The sequence below is a fragment of the Chelonoidis abingdonii genome, chromosome 10, assembly GCF_003597395.2.
Source record: "Chelonoidis abingdonii isolate Lonesome George chromosome 10, CheloAbing_2.0, whole genome shotgun sequence".
Taxonomy (NCBI): Eukaryota; Metazoa; Chordata; order Testudines; family Testudinidae; genus Chelonoidis; species Chelonoidis abingdonii.
In genome coordinates this window covers 30,889,108-30,901,429 of record NC_133778.1, presented here as the reverse complement: position 1 = coordinate 30,901,429, position 12,322 = coordinate 30,889,108, and the positions used below count along the sequence as shown (strand labels likewise).

The 12,322-nt window shown below is 43.1% G+C and overlaps 1 protein-coding gene across 1 annotated transcript in view; it reads left to right on the top strand.

Annotated features, from left to right (window-relative positions):
- The first annotated feature begins 6,572 nt into the window (after positions 1 to 6,572).
- Positions 6,573 to 12,322, top strand: part of ITGAV (integrin subunit alpha V) — an 89,023-nt gene continuing 83,273 nt past the window's right edge. Inside the window, exon 1 of the mRNA XM_032791258.2 lies at positions 6,573 to 7,017. Coding sequence (XP_032647149.1) covers positions 6,863 to 7,017 — 155 coding nt within the window. The 5' untranslated portion in view covers positions 6,573 to 6,862. The remainder of the gene's footprint in view (positions 7,018 to 12,322) is intronic.

Below are 12,322 nucleotides of genomic sequence, written 5' to 3'. Positions count from 1 at the left end.
TGAAACTGTCTAGACTTACTGACTCTGATTGTGCTCTGAATTAAGCCAGACAGTAATGACTCCATGACTTCCGCTTAGCTGGATCAGTGACTAAACTTGGTGGGAGAAGAGTGGGAGGCTGTCTGCTGAGTCAGGAAAATGACAGGCTTTATTACCTTACTCACTTTGGTACAGCTCAAGACAAAATGAGAAGAGATATGTATGTGAAACAGTAGTGAAGGAAAGAGCAGAGGGGAAATTGTTTGAAATTAGATAAATAACCCCAGAGATAAGGAATCCAGCGTGTGATATTTTCACATACCTCTTCTCTTAATGAATTCTCTTAACTGCCAATGGAAGATAACACTGGACCGCTAAGCAGAAAGAGTCACCACTAAAACTTATAATTGACAGAGCAGCTCTGACACTTTGAAAATAAAGCATTTTTCAGTGATTTGGATATAGTTTTAAAGGAACACTGTCAATTAAAAAAAAACCCCACTCTTCTCTTTCTGTTTACCTACTCATGCTGTAAGTAACACCTGTCTATAATCAAAAGAGATTAAAGCATTTTTCTGTTTCTGAGCTTGTTTATATTGCACATTTGCCAGCTCTTTGTGTCAATTCACTGTTTATCCTCTATAGTCAGTCACTTAGCTGACCTCACCTTGTTTATGTTTTTTACATATCCACAGCAGGGAAGAGAACATTTTTTTAAAAAAACAGGAAAATTGCCAGAGGGGCTTAAGGACAGGTGTAGTAACTGAAATTATTAAAGCTATGTCTACACTACAGCTTATGTCAGCATAATTTATGTTGCTCAGGGGTGTGAAAAAAACACTTTAAAAAAACCCTCACAAAATATTGAAAGATTTTTAAGAAAGTAGACACTTTCTGCAAAACAAAAAAATAATGTAAGTGAAAACCCAGTTTTCTGTCAAAAAATTTTTGACAGAAAAATGTTCAGCTAGCTGTAGTAATAAAGCATTTTCAGATTATTAGATGAAAACTTCTGGATAAGTATTTATGAATATAATGTACAGTATTATTGGATTTAGGGACCTTATCTTTTCAGTTTAACTATATAATTCCCTTTTATGGATATATCACATACTCTAGTTATTAAAGGCAGTATTTTCTTGTCTGGGAGTGCTGGCTTTGTTATTTAACTAAAACAATATTGCTTATCATTTATAAGGATTGTGATTTAAAATTATATTTAACACAATAGGCATGCATGGCATTTTAGATATATTACTGCCTACGTGGAATACACAATTCCTGCTTTCAGAGTTTTACAGTGTGAGTTATATATAACATGACATAATGAAAGGGGAGTATCAGCAAAATGATTATTTTAAATTAAAGTTAAGGCAAAATCTCTTCAATTGTTTTTGAGCGAGATGAATGCAAGAGGCAGTCAATACTTCTCCCATTGTCATGAGATATTTTCTGGAGAAAAAACTCACCAGGATATACTCTTGGCCCTTGTCTGGTTTTGTTTGTGTGAGGACTCAGCCATGTGTCAGTGTCCATTTATCCTCTCTGCTACAAGGACTAGAAACAAAATGAAATTTAGTTTCTGCAGACACTGATGGGTCCAGCAGAGAAAATAGGTATAGCATAAGCAGCAAAGAATCCTGTGGCACCTTATAGACTAACAGATGTTTTGGAGCATGAGCTTTCGTGGGTGAATACCCACTGCATCTGACGAAGTGGGTATTCACCCACGAAAGCTCATGCTCCAAAACATCTGTTAGTCTATAAGGTGCCACAGAATTCTTCGCTGCTTTTACAGATCCAGACAAACACGGCTACCCCTGTGACACTAGGTATAGCATAGTACCCCACAGGCAGCTCCATCCCCCATTTTTGACTTTTCCTCTAACCCTCATCTTCATCTTTTCCCTATAGTGCATACCAAATCAATCCCAAGTTTCCCAGGTATAGTGAATGGAAAGAATAATTAGGCAAGGCATAGGAGCATTTCTCAAACCAACATAACCATATTAGTATGTTTAAATGAATAAATGGCCCACTGGACAGATTATCAGTCAATTTCTATGTATGTAAAAAGCAGCCTAGTATTTCTGTTTTGGAAAAAAACAATTCAGGGGTAAGAAAGTTTTATGTTGAAACTTTTCTTCTTTTTCTTTTCCCCCCTCTTTTGCTGCTCATATTACATAAGATCAGTGTATGTGAGAAACAGCACTGCCTTGTGTCTTCATAATTTATGATCTTTTTTTTGACAAACTTTCCAAATTTACTCAAAACTACGCCTCAAATTCTGCTGTTACACTGTGTAAGCAAGGGCAGAACCCGCCTGTGACTTTAAATATGCAGAATTACTATGCTTTTAATAGTAATTCTCCATATTTATTAAATCCAAAATAGATTCAGAAACTTTCCTAAAGGTTACCATTATCTTGATCTTCCCTTTAATCTACCATAATCTGGGCAATCTTTAGTTGACTTCAGACTGACTTAATTTATATTGTATATAACCAACAATATGTAATTATATTATATCCAGAGATAAATATTATGTTATGCCTTTTAAAGTTTAGGTGACTTTCTCTGTTAGATTTTAATCTAGTGCTAGATGAGGTCTCCATCTCCAATACTGATAATCAATGGAAACCTTATATAGCTTGTTCTAATTAGCTTGTGCCCTAAAGACTACAGAGATCAATGAATCTGAGTTGTTGAGAACTAGCTGGGACAGAAAAGAGAAGACTGTGATATCATATTGGATAGAAAACAGGAAACTCTGATTCTAATCCTAAAATGTGATTCATTACTGTGGTTGTGGATAAAAGATCATATTCCCTGTTTGTGAAAGGGTCTTAAGAGGATTAGGATCTTACAGGAAAAGTAGGACAAATCTTGTTAGAACAGAGGACTCTATTAAATATTAATAAATTAATTTGATTAGATGTGGATTAAGCCTTTTTATCAAAAAATAAATCATTAAAATGCCTCCTTTGGCAAGGGATTTTGTTCAGGAACAATGGTAGATAGATTAGTCGTAGGTCTTTTAAACAGCACTTTAAGAATTTAGCACTTTTAAGAATGATTTCCTATTGGATGTGTTTTCCACTTGAAAAAAAGAGACTCTAATCCTTATAGATGCTGATTGCCCTCCCAGAATCACAGAATATATGTTTAAAAGCAATTTCTGATTTTGGGTACCTCCCTTTTTTGAACCCCAACTTCAGGCATCTTGCACTTGATTTTCAGAGGTGATGAGCACCTGCAGTTCCAGATTTTAAAGCCAAAAGGGAACACTATGATCACTCAGTCTGATCTTTTATAAAACACAGGCCACAGAATTTCACCAAGTGATTCCTTTATCAAGCTCAAGAACATCTTTTACAAATACATCTAATCTAGATTGAAATACTTAGGGTTTTTCTACACTACTCATTGGATCTGCGGGCAGTGATTGATTCAGCTGATTTATTGCATCTAGTATAGACACGATAAATCAACCGCTGAGCACTCTCCTGTCGACTCCAGTACTCCACCAGAACGAAGAGTGCAAACAGAGTTGATGGGAGAGTATCAGCTGTCGACTTACTGCACTGAAGTTGCGTATCTTAGATCGACCTCGGGCGGTAGTGTAGACAAGCCTTAGTGATGGAGAATTCATCACATCACTTGGCAGGTTGTTCCAATGGTTACTCACTCTCATGGTTAAAAATATGTGCATTATTTCTAGCTTCAGCTTCCAGGCATTGGATCTTATGTTTTTGCTAGATTAAAGAGCTGTCTACTAATAGAAATCTCCCCATCTTCAGGTGTATTTCATACACTTATTTCCTTGCTGCTTCCCTCTTTTTAGAAGGGATTCCCAGAACTCTGCATCTGACCTTGAATCAAAAATGTATCTATTAAGATATCTTAATATCTACCTACCTGGTAACTCTAATATATTGTGTGCAGCCTTTATTATTTGCTGTCATTGGTTTTGCTTTTACTTGGCTCAGACCCAAAGTCCATCTAGTTCAGTATCTGTGTGCATCACCCACACCTTGCCTCCCCCCCGCCATCTCTGCCAGTGATATGTACCAGACGCTTTAAAGGAAGGTGCCCGAAACTCTGACAATTCTGAAAGAACATGTTCATAGAGGAGTTTCTTCTGAACCCTGATTCAGATACTGTTTATTCAAACCTATCTAAATTTGGAATTGATTCTGACCAATAGGAAATCTTAGCAAGTGATCGTAACAAGTGGCACCATCATCTCCATCAGGGTATCAAAGTGCATGACAGGAGCTGGCTCCTACAGTTTGAGGAGAAAAGAGCTCACAGAAAGCAAGCAGCTCCCAACCAAGATACATACATTTGCAATAACTGCCAAAGATCAAGCAAATCTCAGATTGGCCTATTCAGTCACATGAGACATTGCAAACCATCTAAATCATAGGCTGCAATTTCCACCATCTCTTGCAGACGAAAGGATGCCAGCTCGTTAACTAATGTAACTGTATTCCTATTTGGAGTCTGCAGAACTGTTGGCCTTGTGACAGTGAGTTCCACAGGTTAATTATACATTTTTTTTTATCAGTTTTCAATTTTGTTGCCTTGCTGTTTAATTCAATGTCTCCTTTGTTCAGCATCTGAGAAAAGCCAGACTTGACATTCATTTTACCGTGTCTATACGAGTCATTATCTTATGTATCTTTATCATTCTCTCACTTATTTACCTCCTCTCTGAACTAAGCAGCCCCAGCCCTTTCTATCTCTCCTCCATTTGAAAGTCTCCCTCTGCCTCTAGGTATCTCCCTACCACATTCATCTGTCTCTGAACTTCTTTTATTGCCAGTATTTTCTTTTTCAGCAAGCAGCTAGCACCAAAGACAGTATTGCAGGTGAAGGTGTACAACTGATTGCTATGATAGCATAACATTTTCAGTACTTTATCCCATTTTGTATGCAACCAAGATTTTATTTAAGAGTTTTGAACATTACTCTCCATTGAGCAGAGGTTTCCATTGAGTGTCATAATGAGATCTAGGCCTTTTTTCCCTGAGGGATGAGAGTTAATTTTAAACCAATCACAGTGTATGGATAGTTCCAAATGATGTCTTCCAATGTTTATTACTTTGCTTGAATTTCATCTGCCATCATGTTGCCCATTCTCCTAGTGTTCTGAAGCTCCTCAGACCCTTCTCTTGTCTGGACTAATCTAAATTTTGTGCAGTCTCCAAACTGTAGGCCTCACCACTTAAACCTTTTCCTGAGATCACTGACAACTATATTAATAGATTCTATGGCCAGAAGGGACCAATCACCTAATCTCACTTCTTGCATAATACAGACCATACAACTTCCCCCTAACTAATATCGAACAACACAATCCCCCTATTGAACTCTAGGGCACTCTGCTTTGAACCTTTTGCCATGCTGAAAACTGACCACTTATTCTCACCTTGCTTCTGTCCCTGTAGGAGATTGTAATACATGAAAGCACTTTCCCTCTTCTCCGCTACTTTCTTTCCTTAATAGCTTCTTGTGAGGGAATTCATCACAGGCTTTTTGAAAATCCAAACATATAATGTCAAACAGTTCTCCCTTATCTGTAGTGTCAGATGTTTCAAAATAACGTTGAGGCACTTGACCTCATTAAAGATTAAGTGTATGACAAATTAAACTTTAAAGCTAAAAAATCTGAGTTCTTAATCTGTGCCAAATATATTTTCTTTCCACCCTGATATTACTCAAAATTAGCCATATAACTTTAGCAAACTTCCCGAAACATTCCATCATTTGGGTTAGAATAAATGTGTTAGAAAAAAACCCTTAATTATGATGATTCTGCATTTGTCCACAGAAACACAAGATGAAATCCTGGCCTCACTGAAGTTAACTGGCATTTTACCACTGACTTCAACAGAGCCATGATTTCACTCTGGGAGAATGAAGACACAGTCCCTGTTCCAAGAAGCTTTTAAGGTACACTCATTGTTTTTGTAGAAAAATATCTCTTCTTCCCTCAGTTCTGTTTTCAGGGTTTTTGTGCTGTCATCATTTCCCTGACTGTCCAGTTGCAATTGACTAAGTAGAGGTGCCACCTGCCCACGTTTGCCCAGAAGCCTCCCTTTTTCTGAGGCAGCTGCCCTGGGAAATCGGCAAGGGGGCTCAGCACATTCTGCCGCTGTCTAGATTTCTGGGCTCAGGAGCATCCTCGAAGTCCCGGTTTTTTCCAGCTTAGAGTCGCTGACAACCTTAAGCCTAAGTGTCCCAAAGCGGACAAACATCCCATCTCCGGGGCGGGAAGTGGCACTGACCGGCCCCTGCTGCTAAGCGGTTCCCTGGGCCGCGCAGACCCCGGCACTCGGGCGCTGCCGCTGCTCTGCTCCTCCTGTCCCGGGGGTGCTGCTCCGACCTCCTGGCGCCCGGGGCCTGGCACTCAGTGCTGGGGAGCCCGGCGCAAGAGCAGCCCAGCAGGTGCCCCCGGCTGGCGGGGGCAGGCGTGGAGGGAAGCGAGCACCCCACCCCCCATGGCCGGCACCGACCCTGTCCCGCCCCCGGAACGGACGCTCCACCCCCCTGCCCCAGCGCCCCAGGACGCGGCTTCCCCCGCCCTGGCGCGTCACCCGGCCGGGAGAGGCGGAGGCTGTGGCGGTTTCTCGCCAGCCCCAGTCGCAGGGAAGCGCCGCTCCGGGAACACGACCAGAAAGGAAGCGACCCGCCCGGCCGGGAAGCTCTGCGCCGCCCCGCACCCCGCCTCGCCCCGCCCGCCCCGGGCCTGGTCCTGCCGGCAGCGGGCACTGCCAGGCGTCCCTCGCCCGCGGGCGCGGCTCCGCTTCGGCTGCTGTGGGGCCGGCCGGGCGGCTCGGGCAGCCGCTGGGCATTGCCAGGCGCCTGGGCACCGGCCATGGCTCGCCTCCGCCTGCTGCTGCTGCTCCTGGGCCGCTGGCTGGCGCTCGGCGGCGCCTTCAATCTGGACGCGGATGGCCCGGCTGTTTACTCCGGCTCGGAGGGGAGTTACTTCGGCTTCGCTGTGGATTTCTTCGCGCCAGACTCCTCCTCGTACGTATCTGTCAGCCCGGCGGGCAGGGGTCCGCACTCGGGGGGCGCGGGGGAAGAGGATGTTGTAACCTGGGTCCCCTTTGGCGGCTCCAGGGCCGTGTGAGTCCCCAGAGGGGCTGTGGCCCCTGGTGGCAGGGTGAGACCAAATGTGAAAAATCAGGACGGGGGTAGGGAGTTAATAGGCGCCTATATAAGACAAAGCCCCGAATATCGGGACTGTGACTATCAAATCAGGACATGATCTGGTCGCCTTTGGTGGAGCCTTGAAGGGCCGAAAGAATTGTGAAATGAACAAAGCCTCCTATGCCTTCCTCTTCCCCTGTTCCCCGAAGCGGGCGAACATCCTGTTCTACTGTAGCTCGGGTCTCTAGACACTTGATTTCTTTTCTGGCACTCTCCGCTCTCCCACCCACCCCCTCCTTGCGCTGTGGTTTGGAGATTGACCAGATGCATCCCAAGCGTACAATGTTGAGGGTCTCTTTCTACGAAAGAGTGAGGGCGTTGTGTGAGTGGCTGTGGAAGTCGCACAGCTGGGTGGGTGAAAGAAACTCTGATCCATTATCACCTGTGGCAAATTGTGTCAAAGAACTTTGTCAGCCAGAAAAGTAATTCAGAAGTTCACAGAATAAAGTAAAGACCAAGCTAAAAGGAGGCTACCTAGGCATTTAAATGGCTACTGTAGCTTATTTTTTATTTGGGAGAAAATCAACTAAGTTCTTTGTATTAAGCCTTTCAGAAGAAAACCGATGGCAGGCATTAGAGCAGGCTTGTTTGCTTTGAGGGGAGTGGCTAAAAGTCCTAAAATTAAGGATTTACATATATAGACACCCTGAAACAATAGGTTTAAATCTCAGGTGGAGGGGATCATCCCTTCATTCTTCCAGGGTATACTGATGTAGAGCCCACTTGAAATCAGTGGAAGTCATTTTGTTTCCTTAGGCCCAAACTGAATCTTATGCAGTTCAATTTATAGACTTGGCTTTTGAATGAGACCTTAAAAATTGTACTGCCTGGGCACTAAGGGCCATTTTTTAAAACCAGATCCTTTTATGTGTGTCTGCATATGCGTACACAGTTACCATGATTGTGTGCATAACCTGGATATACAAAATTCTACTCACTGCAAACATAGGATAGGTCACTTTTGTTTTAAAACTGGTGTGCAAAATATAGTTTTTCTTATTCATCATAGTTAAGGGCAGGGGCATGGACTGGAAAATTTTCATAACAGTATTGCAAGAATGTCATAATCATGGTAAATATTATGTATGCAAATCTAGGCATGGGTTTGTATTTGCATTGTTGCATACAAAACTCTGAGTATCCTGTTTTAAAAATCTGCCCAAGTAGCTCCCCTGGCAGTTAACAGAAATATAGGATTTTTTTTCTAATGACTTTATCAACTGAATCAGCATATCTTTTTCCCACTCCAATGTTGTGTATGAAGCTGTTTGTTTGGCTTCATTGCTATAGTTCTTTGCAAACATGGAGGTATTTCAGTGGTATATCTCTGAATTTTGTGAAGTATCTGAAGGTTCAAAAGTGCTCTAGAGATTGTTATTGATCATGTGTACTTACTGAAGGTGTGAGATTTGAAGAAGTTGCAGTCTGATTTTAATTAGCACCTTAAAATAAGGATTCAGAATGACGTAGTTTGTGATTCACAGAAGTGTTCCATAATTCTTCTATCAACTCTTAGATTAATTATAATACTACAATTTATCTTTCTTAGGTGGGATACACATTATAGTTCTCCCTTTTTGTGCCCTCCCCACCACTCCAAAAATCAACTTTAGAGGTAGAAGATTAGCATATATCTGACGTACAGGGTAATTTTTCTACTCATCTCTTGATTTTAGCAGCTAGAATTTGTTTATAAAAGTATAAATGTTGAATAACACATTTTATAAAGTATCAGCCTTGTTTGCATTCTTTGTTCCTCTGTTAAGTAGAAGTCACCCTGCCTTAACTTGTAAATGTTGCAACACTCTTTTGTGGTGTCTTCATTCTGCAGGTTTTATGCTATTATCTTTAGTTGTATATCTTGAGTAAGAATAGTAAATATGTAAACAAATTAGACTTTCCTATTGTATTCTGATCCAACTCCCACTGAAGTCAATTATGGGGGATTTTCTCATTGATTTTAATGGGAGTCAGAGTGACCTCTTAATGCTTTATTGGAAAAGATCCTGGTTTACTATAGTGTTTGTTTGCCAATACTCTAAGGATGAAGGCATTTTCCAGATGACCAGCCAAATGAGAGACACATGACTATCCTGTATGGGAATTCTTTTCCTGGTGTTTTTTATATTGTTATGCAGTCAAAATATGTATCTTGTGTGCTTACCCTACAGAATTAAGCCTCAATACTGCAGATTTACCATCTATTTAACTTTAAGCATGTCCCGTTCAATGAAATAATTCACTATTAATGGTCTTAAAGTTAAATAGATGTATACCTCTGCAGGATCAAGGTTTTATGTGCTACCCTACATTTTATACAATGGACCTGTTCAAGTGTTTGTAGAATCATTAGCTGTATTGCATATTTCATAAATGTATATTTTGCTGTGAAAGAGACACACATTCTGAAATATCAACTTCATGATAGTTGCACCAGATTGCATACATGCAAAGCACCGATTGTAATTAAGGCTATATTTTGTGTCAAGTATTTTTAGTAAAAGTCACGGATAGGTCATGGGCAGTAAACAAAAATTCACAGCCTGTGACCTGTCCATGACTTTTACTAAAAATACCAGTGAATAAAACTTGGTGGGGGGCTGCCTGGGGCCCCTGTGGGTGCTGAGGGAGGGCAGCTCGGCTGCTTAGCGGGGGGCGGCCCGGGACACTTACTAGTGCTGGAGGGTTTGGGGGTGGCCGGGGACCCCCACTGGTGCTGGGGGGGTGCAGGTGGTGGCGCACGGCCCGGGATCCCCACTGGTGCTGGGGGGGCGCAGGTGGTGGCGCACGGCCTGGGACGGCTGCTGGTGCTGGTGGGCAGCAGTGCATGGCCCGGTACCCTTGCTGGTGCTGGGGGCACGTGGGTGGTGGCATGTGGCCCGGGACCCCCACTGGTGTTGGGGGCGATGGGTTGGTGGGGCTGGCAGGCTCCCTACCGGGCTTCGTGCTTCCCCCTCCCAGTAGCAGCAGAGTTTGGGTGTGAGAGAGGGCAGAGGTTTGGGGCACGGGATGGGGTGAGGAAGGCTCTGGGCAGCGCTTATCTGGGGGGCTTTCCCGGAAGCGGTAACACCACTTCGCTCAGCTGCTAGGCAGAGGACTGGCTAGGAAACTCTGTGCATTACCTCAGCCCAGAGCACGTGCCCTGACCAATGGGAGCTGTGAAGTTTAACATCCAGAAAATATAACGTCAAGAATGGAATGAAGCACAAGTTATAAACCTTAGTCCCCTCCAAAAAGCTGATTACAAATCTTGAAGCTTGTCCCTTGTCTACTAAATTTTCCTGTGTCACGTATTGCATAATTAGCCTTCGCTTTATCCCCACTGCATGCTTGTGGCTAAATAGCAAAGCTTTCATTGACTTCAGTGGTTCAGGATCAGATCCATGATTCTTCCTTTGTGCTATGCAGAAGCTTGACAGTGTATGTAAAAACATAGCTTGCCCATTTGGTCCAACCACTGTGCAAGAGAGAGAATAGGCGGTGAAGAACAAACTACATGATATCTTTAGTGGACCATTGTGCAGAAATTCAAGAAAACTGTTTTTCATTATGATTAGGAAAACGCATTTAGTGAAATCAATATTGGATCATGTTACAGTAAAAGCTTTGTTATCTGGCATGTTGGGGGAATGGGGAGTGCCGGTAAGACAAAAATTCCAGTTGACTAAGAAAGAGGGAGTTTGGGTGCAGGAGAGGGCTCAGGACTGGGGTTGGGGCATAGGAAGGGATGTGAGGTGTGGGCTCTGGAAGAGAGTTTGGGTGTAGGAGGGGATAGGAGGTTGGGGGCACGAGAGGGGTTGCGGTGTGCCAGATTCTGGCAGCACTCATCTCAGGCGGCTCCTCGCAAGTGGCAACATGTCCCTGGCTGCTCCTAGGCAGAGGCACGGCTGGGCGGCTCTGCGTGCGGTCTCTGCCCATGGGAGTGCAGAGCCAACACTTGCGGCAGAGTGGGGAGCAGCAGCACGGAGCCCCTGTGGTTGTCCCTCCACCTAGGAGTAGCAGGAATATGTCACCACTTCTGGGGAGCCACACTGAGCCAGGTAGGGAGCCTGCCAGCCCTGTGCCAACCAGACTATAAACCAGACTTTCAATGAAGATCAGAAATGCCAGTTTATAGAGCTTTCCAGTTGGTAAAGTGCCAGATAACGCAGCTTTTACTGTGTATGATTTCTGCCAAACTTATGACATGGATCATTGACCCCTGAGCCATTTTTGTTGCTTCTGTGTAGAACGTGTTTGTTTGTTTTTTTTGGTCACCTACTCTTCACTTGATATAGCTTCTTTAAGCTCTGCTTCATAAACGTGTTAAGGCTTTAATGTGTTTATTTTTAACTTGCACATAATTTTTGCAGCATTTTTTGTTGCTTAATAAAACTTTATTATTTGGAAAATAATTCATCTTCATTAATTCTGAACAAATGCCTCAGAGTGCCTGGCAGCAATGAGAGCACCCACTTAGTTTTTATTGTAAACTCTGACACACTCATAGGATCATTGTGACCTTGTGTTTGTCAATCATAAATGTACAGCAAGCACCACAAAATTTGTAGGTACACTGCCTGTTTTATGATCACAGATGTGCATCAAACATCACACAGTTCCAAACAGGTCCCCAAACTGCAGAGCCATGTGGAACACACAACACCACAGTGTCTTACTGTGGCTCGCTGTTAAAGTGCTCTTCCAGAGCTTCCCTGATATAGCTCCTATATCTCCATGCTAACCTCTTCTGATAGCCCCTGTGTCTGGCTGTTCAAACTCAGCAGACAGCTGCTTTATCTCTGCCCTACATCCTGGCAGCAACTCTTCCCCCTTTGCTTCACAGATACTATGCTGGTAGTCGAATCTGTCAGGGTGGTCGGTGTAAGGCTGGGGAAGGCTGGGTCACTGTTGGCATTGCAACATTGCTAATAGCAATCTGCATGTTGGGAAAGAAAGTCCTTGCTTGTAGCTTTCAGAACCAGCCCTCTGTTCTTAGAGATGTGAGCATCATGCACCTTCCCTGACCAGACCACATTGATGTCAGTGAAGCATTCCCAGTGATCTACCAGTTCTTGCATAAAAGTAGGCCTTTTTGTTGATGTACTCTGTGGCAAGGCAGTCTGGTGCCAGAGTAGGGATA